The sequence below is a fragment of the Phocoena sinus genome, chromosome 2 (assembly GCF_008692025.1).
Source record: "Phocoena sinus isolate mPhoSin1 chromosome 2, mPhoSin1.pri, whole genome shotgun sequence".
In the NCBI taxonomy this organism is placed as follows: domain Eukaryota; kingdom Metazoa; phylum Chordata; class Mammalia; order Artiodactyla; family Phocoenidae; genus Phocoena; species Phocoena sinus.
In genome coordinates, this window is record NC_045764.1 from 19,028,879 (window position 1) to 19,047,290 (window position 18,412).

The following is an 18,412-nucleotide window of genomic DNA, read 5'->3' on the forward strand; positions in this document are numbered from 1 at the left end:
AAAAATGATAATAAAGGCTCAGCTCCATAATCCCTTAGCTATAATTTAAGAGTTCAAAAGGCTTGATAAAGCTTTTTTGATAACCCGTTTGAGAGCAAAACCTGTCCTAACATTAGCAGGAGGAGCAAACCTTGACCTTAAATGACATGAGGCTATTTTAAGTTTTTATCCTATTTTGTACAGCTATTATATTTTGCTACAAATATCTTAATTTTGTTTTTTTTTAGTGAGATCCACCTTAGACTCTGTTGAAGGTGTCATATACTATACATTATGTATAGTATATGACCTTTGCAAAATTAGAAAACTCTGGATTTCAAATTGTATCTAGATCCAAGAGTTGTAAGAGATGCGGACCTATACCATAATTTATTTAACCTGTACCACTCAAATGGAATTTAGATTGTTTCCTCTTCTGATCTTCAAAAGATGGTGCTGAAAGTAACCATGTACAAATGTCACTTTACATATGTGGAAGCATATCTGTAAGAAATTATATTAGAAATATAATTGTTGGATCAGAGGATGTGGGCGTTAGATAAGTGTTTCCAATTTTGTAAGATATTGCCAAGTTGCAAGACAGTTTGCAATCTTGAGTTTGTTTCTTAAATAAAGAACCATGTTAAAAGTAGCCGTTTAGGCCCAGTAGAACAGATTATCTATGTCACATGGGCTTTTTCAGAATATATATACATAGTAAGTTTTGAAATCAGGAAGTGTAAGCTCTCCAACTTTGTTCTTTTTCAACATTGTTTTGACTATACTTTTTTTTTTTCTGGCCGTGCCACACGGCTTGAGGGATCTTAATTCCCTGATCAGGAATCGAACCCATGCCCCCTGCAGTGGAAGTGCAGAGCCCTAACCACTGGACCACCAGGGAATTCCCATTTTTGACCATTCTTGATTCCTTGCATGTCCCTATGAACTTCAGAATCAGCCTGTCAGTGTTTGCAAAAATGGCCAGCTGGAATTTTGTCAGGGATTGCAATGAATCATAGATCACTTTCGGAAGTATTGTCATCTCAACAATATTGTCTTCTAATCCATTTACTTTAAATGTTCTTTAATTTCTTTCAATTGCTAGTTATTTTATTCTTTTGCTGCTATTGTAAATTAAACTTTCTAATTTCATTTTTCGATTGTTTGTTGGTAGCTTGTAGAAATACAATTAATTTTTCTATATTGATCTTGTATCTTGCAACCTTGCTTGACCATTTATTAGTTCTAATAGTTTTTTTGTAGATAACTTAGGATTTTCTATGTATAAGAGCATGTCATCTGCAGAGATCATTTTACTTCTTCCTTGTCAGTCGGGATGCCTTTTATTTATTTTTCTTGCCTGATTGCCCTAACTAGAACTTCCAGTACAGTATTAAATAGAGATGACAAAAGCAGACATCTTTGTCATTTTTTTAAAAAATTAATTTATTTTATTTTTGGCTGCGTTGGGTCTATGTTGCTGTGTGCAGGCTTTCTCTAGCTGTGGCGAGCGGGGCTGCTCTTCATTGAGGTGCGTGGGCTTCTTATTGTGGTGGCTTCTCTTGCTGCAGAGCTTGGGCTCTAGGCATACGGGCTTCAGTAGTTGTGGCACATGGGCTTAGTTACTCTGCTGCATGTGAGAGCTTCCTGGACCAGGGCTCGAACCCGTGTCCCCTGCATTGGCAGGCGGATTCTTAACCACTGCGCCACCAGGGAAGCCCAGACATCTTTGTCTTGTTCCTTATTTTAGCAACAAAACATTCAGTCTTTTAACATTAAGTATGATTCTAGTGAGTTTTCTTAGATGCCCTTTATCAGATTGAGGAAATTTTCTTGTATTCTCAATTTCTTCAGCGTTATATTCATGAAAGAGTGTTGGATTTTGTCAAGTGCTTTTTCTGCATCCGTTGTGATAATCTTGTGGCTTTTATCCTTTAGTCCATTAATATGGTGTACTACGTTGATTTTTGGATGTTGAGTAGGGCTTACTAGTAATTCTCTGTGCTTTCTGCAACTCTCGTCACAGAGCTGCTGTGATGCTGTCAAGTAGTTTTGCTGCAACCATCCATTTGATGGGGGTTTTGGGGATTCCCTGATGCTTTGTTTTGTTGAAGGTGTCTGTGGGTGGTGAGTGTTTCTGTTTTTTATTTATTTTTTTGTCAATTGTTATTATTTTTTATTTTCTGGTTGTCAGGGAAAGAGTAAGGGAGATCCAAAAGCTATGCTGCCATCATGATTCTCTAAGAGAGAACAGATAATGCCTATGATAGAGTTGAATTTTTACTCCTTAGTTCTACTAATTAGGGAATATAATAAGAATATAGGCCTGACTGTTTAAGATGAATGGAGATTTTATATGTTATTTGGGATGCATGGGAGCATCCAAAATGGACTTGTATAATTGAAAATAAAGCCCAGCAGTTTATGGAGGAAGACCACTGTTTTTGGCCAAGAACCACTTAGGGTGCCTTCAGTATCTCAGAGTTACGGAACTATAATTCCCAATATCACAGAATGGGGTCTAGTAACCGTCAGCACTGGCATCACATGGGAGCTTTATGGCAATCCAGGATCTTAGATTACCCCAGACTTACTGATTCAGATCCTACCTTTTAACTAGATCTCAGGTGATTCCTATCCATGTTAATGTTTGAGAAGCTTCCATGTATTTACTCTCAAGGTATGACTTTGGGTAATAGGACAATTTGCCTTTTTAAGTGATTAATCCCATTTACTAATGCTTTTTTTAAAAAAAAGCTTAACTGTAAAGACATAATAATGTAAGTTGTGCACCTGAAGCCCTAAAGGTAATAAAAGGATAAAAAACTTTTTAGGGGCTTCGGTGGCACAGTGGTTAAGAATCCGCCTGCCAATGCAGGGCATGCAGGTTCAAGCCCTCGTCCAGGAGGATCCCACATGCCACGGAGCAGCTAAGCCCGTGCACTGCAACTACTGAGCCAGCGCTCTAGAGCCTGTGAGCCACAACTGCTGAGCCTGCAAGCCACAACTACTGAAGCCCATGTGCCACAACTACTGAAGCCTGTGTGCCTAGAGCCCGTGCTCTGCAACAAAGAGAAGCCACCGCAATGAGAAGCCCACACACTGCAACCAAGAGTGGCCTCCGCTCGCCACAACTAGAGAAAGCCTGCACGCAGCAACAAAGACCCAACACAGTCAAAAATAAATAAATAAATAAAGTTATATAAAAAAAACTTTTTAATGTAGTCCAATTATAATATTGATAAGATTGCTTTTAGGGCCAAAGCTATGTATGTTTTCAGCATGCTAGCCTATAGCAACTGTCTCTTCATTTACTGTGTATTAAAGATCATCTCTTAACTTTACATTTTGATCGATGTTACCTTAAAAATAATTTATCCACTGTCTTGTTCAGAAAGGATTTAAGATAGCTTTATCATTTTGTTGTGAACTGATAACTGGAGGAATTAATGTAATGTACATATATTTACTGTCAAAGAAAATAATACTGTTCATTATATGTTAAAATTCTAACATTTTACTTCAAGATTATTTTATTAGTTATTTGTGAATTACAGTATTATTTTTAAATTACAACATGATTGTGTGTTATAGCATTACAGATTAAATGGTCACTTCATATTTTAGATCTTGGTAATGTTCTAACTTCTACACCAAATGCCAAAACTCTTAATGGTAAAGCTGAAAGCAGCGATAGTGGAGCTGAATCTGAGGAAGAAGAGGCCCAGGAAGGCATGAAAGGAGCAGAACAAAGTGATAACGGTAATCTTTGGGTTATGAGCTAATCACTCTACATTAACTAAGGCGAAAGGCTATGGAGAGGTTTGGACTTATTTGGCATTGTGTGCGATTAGGGCACGTGGAGGGATGTGGGCTATTGACCCTATAACCAGGTTCGTTGTGGACCAAGAGGCTCTACTACAGAGTTTAGGGACAGCCAACCTTAAGCATAGATGGATTGATGTGAATTGAAGGCAAACAAGGATAGGCCACTCCTCTAGATGTAAAGCCTGAAATGCTGCATTAGAAATGTATTCATTTAAGGTATTGTTTCCAATATAAATATGCATATGTTACCAAGGAGACAAGTTAAATTCTCAATATCTTGTCAAGAATGGCATGGATTCCAGAGAATAGAATGCAAGCAGAGATTCTGATGAAGAGGGAACATTGGAATCGTGGGGTTCTGCATTAGGGGGGCCTTGTGAGTAAGAGTACCAGTGATTCTTGGGGAGACTAGTTTAGAAAGGGGAGGCAGAAAGACACTAAAACAAGCCATACAGCTTAGTTTTGCCTTCACTTTCCAGTAAAGGCTGACAAATAATACCTTCTTTGAAGGCTCTTTTTACTGGCTATGTAGACCTATATATGGCTGGGTCTCATAGAGCAATTTGCCTATGCCCGAAAGAGTGAAAAGACCTCAAGAGATTTATCTCTTAAAAGGGGTTCTAGAAGATTCACAGGGAACTGAAGCAGTTTTGAAACCAACACAGTTTGGGTGAGCTCTCAGCATATAATTAACCCCTTTTCAAGGAGCACCCCATCTCTCTGATCCACGTAGGAAGCCCTTCAAATGGATTATGATAGGCTGGGGAAATGACTACCTGATATTAGAACATAGTGTACAGAAGTTTTCCTACAGTGAATTTTTATGAATCTCTCCATTTTCACATAAAAGATAAGAAAATGATGAAGAAATCTGCAGACCATAAGAACTTGGAAATCGTTGTCACTAATGGCTATGAAAAAGACAGCTTTGTTCAGGGTGTACAGAACGACATTCATGCCAGTCCTTCCCTGAATGGCAGAGGTGCTGAGACAGTAAAATCTGTAGATCAAAACTTGGAGCAAACGGAAAAAACTGCTGTCTGCGTTCACCAAGGTACTGTCACATCAAAGTTGTTTCTCTGGCTTCTTTCTTATGAATAATATATTCTTTTAATAATTTTAGGATATTTAGGAGCTGTTGAGAATTTTAAAAACCTCTATTCAGTAACATGTTAAGGTTTATTAATATTATAAGGGTTTATAGCTTTGAAAGACCAAAATAGGGCCAAGGCTTTTATATTTTTCTTGAAATATTTTTTATTGTGTTTTTATATGGAATTTTAAAATAAAATCTTTGAAATTTTTACTTTTATTACTGATGTTTCTTTTAACTCACATCTCTAATTACATGATACTTTTGTTCTCAGGTCAGCAAAATAAGGTATAGTTGTTTCATAAGTTACGGCTCTAGGAGTGAGCCTATAGTGTGTATACAGTGAATTATTGACATTGCTGTAATTCACTAGAGAAACCAAGAAATACCATTTCTTAATATAACAACCAAATGTGCACAGTTGCGTCCCAAATTTAGGGTCCTAGCCAGTAGTCAGTTTTTTCTTATAAAGTTACTAGGTTTTTATAAGTTTGATCTGGACAGTGTCTTTTTATAATTCCATGATAAAATACTTTGTAGTCTTTTTACGTAAAAATTACTGACTAAATTTAAAATTTGGGTAAGTTAAAAGGAAGTAAATCAAATTTATCTCCCAATATGAAATGGTAAATCAAATTTATTCTCCCAATATGAAAATAATATAGAGCAGATAAATTTTGAAAATGTAATAAATGCATTTGTCTTCAAATAGAGAATAATTATTCTACCCGGACATTTGTATATATTTAGATGTAAATGATGATCATGTTGAAGATGTTTCAGCAATTCAGCATTTGACGAGTGATTCAGACAGTGAAGTATACTGTGATTCCATGGAGCAATTTGGACAAGAAGAGGTAAAAATGACATTTTTTAATTGGTAAATTTTCAAAGTGATATATCAGAATTCCATGCATAACTTCTGTTAATAACAGATGTGTATGCTGTTCACCACTTTGAAAACATACCTCTAACATGTTTAAACATTTGTATTTTGTTTTTTTGTGAATTAAAAAATATATAAAATTCCTGAATATTCAAAACTGTTTAAATATTATAATTTATAATGTATTTACAGTTATAAATATTCTGAGAGAGGTGGGATGGGAGGCAGAAAGTGAACTCCTTATGCTAGTCCTTATGTTTGAGACATTGATAACAGTCAAGAAGACTGAATAATTTCAAACAAATAAATCTGTCTTCATATTGACTAAATACATTGGACTGAAGTTTTGTTTTTTTTGTTTTTTTTTTTTGTGGCACGCGGGCCTCTCACTGTTGTGGCCTCTCCCGTTGCGGAGCACAGGCTCCGGATGCGCAGGCTCAACGGCTGTGGCTCACGGGCCCAGCCGCTCTGCGGCATGTGGGATCCTCCCGGACCAGGGCACGAACCCGTGTCCCCTGCATCGGCAGGCAGACTCTCAACCACTATGCCACCAGGGAAGCCCTGGACTGAAATTTTAAGTGGAAATACTTTTCAAATTTCAGTTAATTAAGATTTGGTATTGAAAACTAACATTTGGAAAACCATTAAAAGTACATGAATTTTGTATTTTTCTCTTTGACAACTTTTTCTGATAACGACCAGGGTGGTTTTGATGTCTATATTTATGTTTGTTGTTTTTACATCCTCCCCCTGGTCTTTCCCCACCCCTGTTCTAACACAGTGTTTTTTAAATTTTTAAAATTTATTTTATTTTAAAATTAAATTATTTTTTTATTTTATTGAATTATAATTGATTTACAATGTTGTGACAGTGCTTTTTTTTTTTTTTTTTTTTTTTTTTTTTTTTTTGCTGTACGCGGGGCTCTCACTGTTGTGGCCTCTCCCGTTGCGGAGCACAGGCTCCGGACGCGCAGGCTCAGTGGCCACGGCCCACAGGCCCATCCGCTCCGCGGCATGTGCGATCTTCCCGGACCAGGGCATGAACCCGCGTCCCCTGCATCGGCAGGCGGACTCTCAACCACTGCGCCACCAGGGAAGCCCAACAGTGCTTTTTGAATACAGTAACTCTGGATATTTAAAATGTTTCTTGGATGAATGACTGAGTCATGAGCACAGTTCACTGCCAAACATCTCAGTTCTTTGCTGAGATGTATATAAATCATCTCTATCCCATTTCTCCCCTACAGATGGGAGGCAGAATATGAATTAAAGACATTTTTAAGAAAAATAATATTTTCTATAATAACTTTTAAAAAATACCGCTTTATAAAACCAGTCATTCTTCTATTGTCATGGAAACCTTGTGGTGTATAACTACGTGCTTTACATTTGTAGTCTTTAGATAGCTTTACGTCAAACAATGGACCATTTCGCTATTACTTGGGTGGTAATCCCAGTCAGCCCTTGGAAAGTTCTGGTTTTCCTGAAGATGTTCAAGTATCTCCTGGGAGTGGCAACAGGGGAGACACACAGGCGGCAGCAGTGGAAGGCAAAGGTGAAGTAAAGCACGGAGGAGAGGATGGCGGGAATAACAGTGGAGCGCCGCACCGTGAGAAACGGGCTGGAGAAAGTGAGGAATTCTCTAACGTCAGGAGAGGGAGAGGTGTGTAGCACTTGTTTTTTGCTCTCACTGTCTTTATAAACGAATTAATGAAATGGGGAGGTTCTAGATAGGAGAGGCACCAGGACTGTCCCTCTGCAAAGGGAATGTTGAAAGTTATCTTCGCGGAACATCTAACCATTTTCCTTTATGTCTGGTTCTCTCCTTTGACTCTACAGGGCATAGCAGTGTATTCTTTGAAGGTGTGGGAGAAAACATGTCTATTTCCACATCTTTTATGCAGTGTTTTAAGGTAGCCAAATTTATGTTTTATCACCTCCTTGAACGCTCACTGATTGCTCCAGCTGTGCTGCTGCTTTTTTCCTACTATAGGTGAAGATCTGAATTCCTTATTGTTTCCCATTTCCCCGCTTAGGTCAAAAGACATCATTTCAAGCTGATAAATCAAGTAATAGAGATAAAAGAACATTTAACAGTACAGAGGGAAACATTAAGAATATTAATGTGATCAGGTAATAAAGAGTTGAGTGGGGAAGAAAAGTAGGAATATTAATTTACAGTTGTTTATAGTAAGGAATCAATAGGTACTGTCAAAATAGCCATTTGAACAAAAACAAACCTTTCTAATTTATCAGAAAAAAATACACATTTTTAAAAAAGCAGTGAAAACAAACCATGTAGTAAAATATTTTTTAAAACAATGCATAATATAAAAGACTTAAGATCAAATGTATTTGTGAAAGCAGTACAAGTAAAGAGGCTCTACTCACCTACTTAAAGAAGAAGGTATTTGTATTGGTTCACCAAGCAAAGCATAACTTCATGCTATAGTCTACAGAAAGTAAAAAATAAAAATATAGGCAAAGGTATCTCACACAAATGCACATTAAAATAAGACAAGATTAGTAATCTTGATATCAGGGAAGATTAATTTCAGGACAAAAAGCATTAAGATAAAGAGGGCCACTTGTAATGTTAGGGTGTGCAGTAGAGACTTAAAATTGTTAATATCTTATATAACATCAACACTTCAAAAAGCAAAATCTGCAGATGATATAAGGAGAAATAGGGAAAATCATATTAATATTCAGGAGACTTTAATGTACTTTTTTTGGTCTATATGAGAGTATAAGGACAAAAACATAACTAAGAATAATGAGAACCTTACTAACATAATTAATTTGGTAAATCTTATTGGTAGTTATCAAACTGTGTACCATGATACTTATGGAACCTGATAATTCTAGATGCTAATTTTTTCCTTGTTACCCTTATGACACCCAGGCAAGAAACTCTGGACTGTATTTCTTATTTATTGTCACCATTGTCTCCCCTTTTCTACATTTGGTCCATCAGATAAACCTGTAGTTCATTCTCTCTAATGTCTTCCTTTCCAATTTGATAGCCAGGCCAAGCTTTTCGTTTTTCACTGATTCAGAAACCTCTTAAGCTTGTATGACTGTTATTATTTTCTAAGTAAATACATTCTCAAAGTGATCAGGATAATCTCTCTGTTTTTCTTTTGTTTTTTTTTTTACTAAGACACATTCTTCCTATTGAAGAATATACAGTGTTTTTTGTCTGTATATATGCCTCTCTCTCTCCCTCTCTCTCTCTCTCTCTCTCTCTCTCTCTCTCTCTCTCTCTCTCTCTATATATATATATATATATATATATATATAGGTCTGCCTATAAAGCCTACACTCCTCACCTTCACATGGAACTTGATTCAACCTGTCCTTTGCTCTTCCTGACGTTATCATCCTCATGTTTTCATCACTCTCCTTTTTAGCATCTACCTCAAATAAGTAAAGAAAATCTTCCCACTTCCACCACCGGCTTGCCCCTTCCATGTCTATGTCTTTCCTATCGTTTGGCATAGTCTTTTGTCTCTTCTTTGTTGATATTTGACTATCCCTTCATTCAAAATTCAACCTAAAGGAAAAAAATAGTGCTTTGGGGGAGTCTTTCCTAATAATTCACATTTAACTTTAATTAGTGGAATACTATATTATTTTAATATCCTTACACTTTTACACGCATTCCTTTTGCCAGGACTTTTATGTGCTCGGAATATAGGATAGGTTAATAAATCTTGATAGCATATTATAAAGCAGTAGGGAAAAAGCAGGCTCTGGGGACCCCTAGGGTAAGATAGTCAAGTGTATGATGGTCATAACATGTCCCGCCCTCAACCTAATTAAATGAATAAAAAAGAAGAAAAAAATATCAAGGAATATGGCAACAGCAACTAGATAAGGGACTCATCCTCATACCATAAACTTTGCAAAGTATCACAGAGACAGGACAATTAGAAAGAAACTAGAATCGATAGGAAGTTCTGTTCTCTATAGAAACAGTGAGAATGAAGGTGAGTCAATGAAATTTTGAAAAAAACCTCTCAATTTAGTGGGAAGCAGACCGGAAGCCATAGTGGCTCGAGGGTGAAGACTCAGAGTGTCCTTCTGGAACTCTTTTGGACACACAGCCAGAATGAGTGCAAGACTTGTTATTATTTTTCTCTTCCACCTCTGGTTGAGAAGGAGGCTGGAGAATGGGGCATAATCTGGTGGAACTAATCACCTCTTGTCACAGAGGCTTAAAAAAAAGAGAAGATACAGGAGGATTGGGTAGCCTAGTGTCCAGTTCACCGAATTTCACATACCCTCCCATCTCCCCTTCCCCTGGGGACAAGAAGAACCACAGCCAGAGCTAGAAGAAACTGGGGTTTGCTTTCAGACATGACCTCCCTCTTCTAGTTCTGATCTTGAGGACACTGAGGGAGGCAGGGGGAGATAATTGCTCAGTGATAATTCTCTGTCACTGCCAAAGGCCATCTGGCCTCTTATATGGAGGAAGGATCTGAAATATAAGGCCATCTATCATTTGAATATATATGTCATTTTATATATATATATATATATATATATATATATATATATATATATATCTCGCTGATCCAGGAAAAGTCCCCAACACAGGGCATTTCACAATGTACAAAGAAAGAGAATAGAAAACAATTCCCCCGTTACCTCAGCCCCTACCTCTAGTCCCACTCAGAAGAGCCTAATATAGAAGCAGCAGACACTGATGATATCAAGTCTACAAGGTCAGGTCTGGGGCGACATACCATTGGGGCAATGTCAATGTGGCAGGAAACCCACTCTATTTAGGTAGATTGATAGAGTTGCCTGTGTCATAGATAAACAAGCTGACAAAAACTGACCTGGGAACTATGTAGAAATCCTACAGACAAGGAAAAAATAAAAAGGAGAGTGGAGAGGGGGAAAGGCACTTAGGATGCAAACAAAAGATCTGTTTTGGAAGAATATATATGCCAGAAAACAGAACATTTTAGATAACCAGTATTCCTCACTCAATAAAAAAAATATAAACACTTACAAATAGGAGATCGAAGCAGAGATGATAAGGCCTAAAAAAAGGAAATTGCATAGGTAGGGGGAAAATTGGAGGCATAAGTCATAGTTATATAAGTTATAAATACATTAGAAACAGTAAAGAAGAGAATTGACATGGCAGAAATGCAAGTCATTCATTTATTGAAGAAAGGCAGCTTATACAGTTTGGGCGGAGGGCCCCTCTTTACAAGAAAAAATACAAATTTGTGAATATTTAGTTAAGAAAAAGGTCACAACGTATTACTAGAACCTTGGATTCAGGTTTCTTTCTTTAGGTAATTTAACAAAATTGTTTATATGAAACACTTCCTGTTTAAAATCTGACTTTACTCACCTACAGCTCTCTACGGCTCCCAGAAATCACAGGGGCCCGTACAGGGGAATGGGCTGATATCCTGTCTTTGTGAAGGCGGTTTGAACACTGAGTATTACAAAGGATGTAGTAAAGTGAGCAGAGACAGCAGTAGTTCTCTGGCACCATCAGAACCCACTGATAGACCATCACAGAATATGTCAAGCTTTTAAAGATGCAGGAAAAAACTAAGCCTGAAATTCAACTTCCCACTTTTTTTTTCTGTGTAAATTCCAGACCAATAGCTGAGTTCAGGAATGACCACTTCAAATTTTACTTCCTTTCGATACAAGAGTAGAGGTCTTCTTGAAAATGGCATCGAGCATTTCAGTGTACTCTTTGGGGTTTAACTTGGCAGATGGCTCCAATTCCATTTCTCTTACAGCCCCAAACACTGCTTGATGCAAGTTCAGTTTTGGGAATCCTGCTTCTGTAGGGTTCCAGGATGCCAAAAGGGCAATGAGGTAGACAATTTTCTGTTTATTATTTAAAACAAAACTTATGTATTATATTAGCAAGCATGTAAAACTTGTGATGTTCCATTTCTGCAAGGGTAAGGTAACATAGTAGTACCTTTTACACACTGCAATATAAAACTGTTTTGGACTTCCCTGGTGTGTACAGGGAGCACAGGGTCGATCCCTGTTTGGGGAACTAGGATCCTGCATGCCACACAGCGAGGCCAAACAAACAAACAAAAAACTGTTTCAGCCTTTGTGAAAAATAACTTGGCAACACTCATTAAGAACCACAACAAAATTGTTATCCTTTCCCAGGAATTCTTCTTTGAATTTGTCTGACCTAAAGAAGTCAACAGAAATTTGGACAAGAATTTATATACAAAGACATCCATTGCAATGTTATTTGTAATCGCAAAAATTTGGAGTCACCCTAACTATCTAAAAGTGCAAAATGATTGAGTAAATTATTTCATGGTCTTACTAGTGAATTCATATAGCTGTTTCAGTGTTTTTGGAATTGGAGTAAAACTTAATGGTGCACGTAAATGTTCATTTTATATATATATATATATATATATATATATATATATATATTTTTTTTTTTTTTTTTTTTTTTTCTTTTGGTGGTGTGCAGGCCTCTTACCGCTGTGGCCTCTCCCGTTGCGCGGCCATGGCTCACGGGCCCAGCCGCTCCGCGGCATGTGGGATCTTCCCGGACCGGGGCAGGAACCCGTGTCCCCTGCATCGGCAGGCGGACTCCCAACCACTGCGCCACCAGGGAAGCCCAATATTTTTTAAAAGTAGGACACAAAATCACATATAAGGCGTAATGCCAATTCTGTAAATATACGCGTAGAGAAAAGAACGTATGGATAGACAACAAAATGTTAATAGTGGTGAGATTTCAATATAAGTATAATGGAATTTATAAGAAAAACCATTTAAAAACCTTTTGGGAGGCTTACAGTGATCAAATAGGAAGACATGGCTATTTAGTGTAGCTTTTAATACTCCAAAGAAACAGCCTCATATTTTTTCAATCTTGTTACTGTATTAGTGAAGAATTTTTAAGAATGTACCCCAAATATGTATATTATTTGCGTATTATATACATTGAGTCATGTACTAGTATATTAGGTACATTATAAAACCTTAGCAAAAAAAAAAAAAATAAGACTATAAATAGAAGTTTATACCTGTGTCAACTTCTTTGATTTTGATAGTTTATTTTGTATACTTCCTGATTGCTTCCACTCTACTTTGGAGATTTAGATCTCAAAGAAATAGAGGAAAAATGAAAAAAAAACACAAAAGACACCCCACCATTTCTACTTTTCTAAGAGTGATTAAAACTAACTTATTTTGCTCTCTTAAAATAGGGCACAGGATGCAACATTTGAGTGAAGGAAGCAAAGGTCAGCAAGTGGGAAGCGGAGGTGATGGGGAACGCTGGGGTTCAGACAGAGGGTCGAGGGGCAGCCTCAACGAGCAGATCGCTCTCATGCTCATGCGCCTGCAGGAAGACATGCAGAACGTCCTTCAGAGACTCCACAAACTGGAGACACTGACGGCATCGCAGGTAGCCTTCCTCGTTTGTCTTGTCTTCATCTGCCGTTGATCCCATCAAACAGTGTGTAATTGGGATCTGTGTTAATCTGATTTAAATGAACCATACAAATGATACCCAAAGCTTATTTTAGCAGTTAAGTAAGATTATATGTTTAGGGAACCAGGCTCAGATTATGTTTTATCAAGAGGTATATGATGTGTTCCAATGAGAAGAATATTCAAATACACTGATTTGAGTGGTTTTGCTAAGAAAGAGACAAATTCTGGATCCACAAAATGCTAAACAGTAACAGTTTACAAAATGCTTTTTCTTGTTAAACGTGTGATTTTTTGGTATGTGCATTTAATATCTGTCTTTCTTGCTAGACTATAAACACCGTGATTGTAGGGACTATATATATACTATTTTATTTACTGCTACTAAAGGACAGAGCCTTGTTCCAAGGAGGGGGCACAATAAATATCTGCTGTTAGATTTAAAAATAATCTGATTTACACACATCAATGGAGTTTAATGGTTTTTAAAAGGATCTACTTTTGAAAATATTATTTCAGAAAAGACTGACCCAAAAGCCAAATACCACTTAAAATAATTGGAATTTTTCAGCATATAAAATTAGCAGTACCATGTTGGAGACAGGAAGAAGAACCCGAGAAGAATAAGTGTTGAACAGTGCAGTTTGTGGCACTAATAGAGACCACAGCTAATGTCCTAGGGTTCACCATTGAAGGGCCATCCTTTTGTAGTAAGCGTTGTCTTCTATCTTGACCTCTTTTTAAAATGCTGTGGAGGTAATACACTAACTTACCCATTCTTTATGGTAAATTAGTTTTAGGCTCAACACTTTCAAGCCAGAGAGAAATGTAGAGTTATGATTTGACCTCCACTATGGTTTGCTATAGCTTATCAGGAATCTCCAAAACAGATATTTGGATATTGTTCACATAATCTTTACACTTTTGCAGTTTTAATAATCAAGGCTGTAGTTCTCAAATGTGTTTGTAAGTTGGTAGTTTATATGGAAATCAAGGAATTAATAAGAAATGTTGAGTAAGTAATTTAATAAGAATGTAAAAGAAGTAATGGTTCTGATTAATTTGAGGTTTTATTTTGATAACTTTATATTATTTGAACTATAAAATGTCAGAGGTAATTATTTGGCTAGGAATTTTAGGGACTTTTAATTTGGTCACTGTGAGTTTCAGGATAATCGAAGCATAGTTAGCAGAAAAATCGAGAGTAATCCAATATTTCACCCTTTTTAAAAAAAAAAGATAGGAAATAGAAAAAATTACTGTGTTTTTTTTTTCTTTTTGTCAAAGCTAAATCAGTTTCATTTGTGTTGATAGGCAAAATCATCAGCATTACAGACCGGTAATCAGCCCCCTTCGCCGGTAAGAAATTCTTATCTTAAATCTAAGTGCCAGGGTTTCAAATAAGTTACAGTAAATTTCGATTATATGACATCCTTAAAGTATTCCAAATGAAATCTACCCTTTAGAACTTTGAAGTTTAAAATATATTTGTTTTGTACTAAGTCTGAAAGTCTACTTACTGAATTATGCTCTAAAATATCTCCCTCCCTTTAGCAGGAGTGAGATCTATTATTAGTTATATAGTTTCAAAATTATGGTGTGTTTTTTAAATTTATATGTGCAATATGTAATAGATTGGTGACCAGCTTATTTTATTTTCTCAGAGACCATCTTGGTGGCCCTTCGAGATGTCTCCTGGTGCATTAATCTTTGCTATCATATGGCCTTTTATTGCCCAGTGGTTAGTGCATTTATATTACCAAAGAAGGAGAAGGTAATATGATAGTTTTATAATTCAAAGTGGTATGTAAACTCTTAGAATCTATAGCAGACAGAGCTTTCAGCGGCAGTTAGGGAGATAGGTCCATTTTATAGGTAGTCATACTGAGCATTCTGTACTGATCCTGAGACTGAAACTACCTTGGAAATGATATCTAGTGGGTTTTTAGATACTTGTTAGATTAAAATTTTTTCACTTGAGAGCATCTGATGTATTTTTACACCTTTGATTTATGCAACAGCAAGAAAATGATTACAGGCTTAAGTTTTATGTCTTATGAAGAAACAGTGTTCTGAAAGTATGATTTTTTGGGGGGGCCCTTTGCTAATATTAAAGGACAACAGATAAGAAAACTAATAATGCCTGCATGCTCTCTATACCTTAGAAATATAGACATTGGCATTTCAGAAAATGTTCATCCTGGTGGTTGACTAGAAATAGGGCTTATTCTAATTTGAGGGCCAGAACTCGTTTGGATGCCAGGAAATAACTCAGATAAGTCTGAGAATAATAGGTTCGAATCCTTGCAAGTGCTCTGAGATTGTCTAGATGAGGAATAACCTGAGGCCAAGACTCTTGGGTTCAAGAAAATCGTTAAAAGCATTTTTTTGGACACTATGTAAACTGAATTACTTTCCCTGGATGGGCAGATGGACAAATATTTGTCATTCGTGGCCTCACTGATTATGTTTCTGGTGTTTCATCACCATTTGCCATTAAGTCACAACAGATGGGGAAAAGATATAGGGTATTTGGTGGTAAGATTTTAAGTGCTCTCTTACATATGTGCAGTAGAAACACATTTTTAAAAAATCTACAAGTTTAAATAATTATAGGTCTGTTGTTCCTCTACCAAAGAACCCACGTTTCTAATTACTGCACGTGATAACAAAAGCAAAAACCAAACATTTACCCTTCTCCTACGTCAAAGGGCTAAGCAGCACACTAAGTGCTCCAGTGAGAATGCTTTATAGTAGAGAAAAGGAAATGCATGTGGCCTTAGGTGACTTGGTTTAGTCTTCCTTGTTCTCTGCTTATGTTAAGACTGTTTGATGTATGTTCATAAATGAACTCAATACGTTTTCTGGTACATTAATGTTCTTGGAATATTCTTGCTCACTTAAAAAACTTTTGTGGGATTTCAGAAGCCTAAGTTGCCTTCTCAGTATCATTTATCCCCTTTCTAAGCCATCTGTGTATGTGTTATTTCAGCTGTTAAGATACAGACCTTGGGACTATATCTATAGATATAGACTGTAGACCATGGTCCAGTGGTTAAGAATCCGCGCATCCAATGTAGGGGGTGTGGGTTCAATCCCTGGCTGGGGAGCTAAGATCCCGCATGCTGCATGATATGGCCCAAAAAAGGGAAAAAAAGATATAGACCTTAATTTAAATCCTTTCTTTTCTTTTTTCACACATTTTGTGTTTCTCCTGTGATGGTTGGGTGCTATACAGTGTTTTAAATCCTAATATCCGTGATAATAGGAGGAAAAAAGAACCAAACCTTTTTTCAATATGTGGTTATACTGGATTTAAGCGGCTGGCAACAGTGGTGCTAATGGGAGGTGTTTACATGTTTTGCAATGCATTTCAAAGTTCTTTTTCATGTTTTCCTTTGTAGAAAGTTGGGGATTGGAGAATAGAGAAATTCAACACACAACAAAAAAACTTAGTTTACTTCCATTAATAATTTATTTCATGCTTAAGGTTAAAGCAGCTTGTCAGTTTATTAAAGACTGAAAAAACAAACTGTACTTTGCTTCAGCAGTCACGGAAAATGGCAGTTTTTCTAAAATTATTATTTTTGTTTAATGTTCCTTACTTGTAAAAGTATATGCCATTTCTCCTAAGTATTCCTTTCAGTTGTTGACAGATGTCTCTGAATGGAGAAACTTTTCTCTGTTCATAATTTTCTACTTTGTTATTATTGAATCTTTATCCAGTTTTCCAATGTATGTTAGGTATTTAATCCTTCAAAGTTGTAAATTATTAGTGCTCTGCAACTGCATTTTGATGAGACATAGTGTTTTTATGTATTGTTTACTTATATATGTAAGGAGTCAACTGGGGTTGGCGATGGAAATAAGTTTTGGCTTGAGGGGATTTAGGCATCTTTTAATCTGGCAGTGTTTAACAGGTTTTAATCTGACAGTTATAGGAAAGAAGACTAGAGAACATTGTGCATGGTTTAGAGAAGACAGGTCTGTGTTAGAGATGAAGAGAAAGATTTAGAAATCCTCTTAGGATAGGAAAAGTGTGACCAGGAGAGGGTGTGCCCTACTTATAACAGGGCCCACCCTGTACCTCATCCTCTAGCACAGTGTCTGGCATGTATTAGGCTTTCAATAAATATGTGCTGAATACCTGGCTGAAGGCCCACTCTTGGCAGGATGGCAGCCAAAGTACCATGTGACATGGAGAAGCTTTGATGTTGTTTAACATCTGGATGCAAACACACACTGAGATAATCCTATACACATGCAAAATAAGTGGTTATCTATTTGTGGTAAGCTTTAAAAAAAAATTTTTTTTTTACATGAAAAGTAATACTTAAGGTCCACTGCTTGATTCTTTTTTCCCCAGTATAGAAGAATATAAATTTTTTTATAGTTGATTTACAATGTTAATTTCTGCTATACAGCAGAGTGATTCGGTTATACAAATATATATATTCTTTTTTTATATTCTTTTCCATTATGGTTTATCATAGGATATTGAATATAGTTCTCTGTGCTATACAGTAGGACCTTGTTGTTTATCCATTCTATATATAATAGCTTACATCAGAAAAATATAAATTTAAAAGTAAAAGAGATCTCATATCACTCTGCAGGGGATCTGAAAAACATTCTTTCTGTATGTGCTATGAAGAGTATCATCTGCAGACCTGTTCAAAATTAGACCCTGAACAGCCTCCTATGGTACTACCTCCCCTCAGTTACCTAACCTGGTCATTCTGCTATTAAAATTATCCATGAGTTAAATACTGAAAGCAGGCCAGTTTTTCTTTTTTTTGGCCGCAGGGCGGCAGCTTGCAGAATCTTAGTTCCCCAACCAGGGATCGGACCCAGGCCTACGGTGGTGAAAGCACCGAGTCCTAACCACTGGACCTCCAGGGAATTCCCTGAAAGCAGACCTTTTAAGTCCACAAGACTATTCTTAATCTATTACACAAAGACCTCACTTCTCAGATACTGCATTTTTTACAAACTGAAGGTTTGTGGCAACCCTGTCACAAGGCTGTCAGTACCGCTTTCCCAACAGCATTCACTCACTTCATGTCTCTGTGTCATATTTTGGTAAATCTTGAAATATCTCAGACTTTTTCATTATTATTATATCTGTTATGGTGATGTGTGATTAGTGATCTTTGATGTTGCTACTA

General features: G+C 36.7%; 1 protein-coding gene across 11 annotated transcripts in view; it reads left to right on the forward strand.

Annotated features, from left to right (window-relative positions):
* ACBD5 (acyl-CoA binding domain containing 5) overlaps positions 1 to 18,412 on the forward strand; it is a 34,966-nt gene that overhangs the window by 12,431 nt on the left and 4,123 nt on the right. For 10 of the 11 annotated variants that reach the window (XM_032623066.1, XM_032623067.1, XM_032623064.1 and 7 more), the window contains 7 exons: positions 3,607 to 3,741; positions 4,658 to 4,861; positions 5,651 to 5,757; positions 7,182 to 7,449; positions 13,019 to 13,218; positions 14,559 to 14,603; positions 14,909 to 15,018. In XM_032623066.1, the coding sequence (XP_032478957.1) occupies positions 3,607 to 3,741; positions 4,658 to 4,861; positions 5,651 to 5,757; positions 7,182 to 7,449; positions 13,019 to 13,218; positions 14,559 to 14,603; positions 14,909 to 15,018 (1,069 nt within the window). The remainder of the gene's footprint in view (positions 1 to 3,606; positions 3,742 to 4,657; positions 4,862 to 5,650; positions 5,758 to 7,181; positions 7,450 to 13,018; positions 13,219 to 14,558; positions 14,604 to 14,908; positions 15,019 to 18,412) is intronic. The other variant, XM_032623069.1, reaches the window with a different exon arrangement.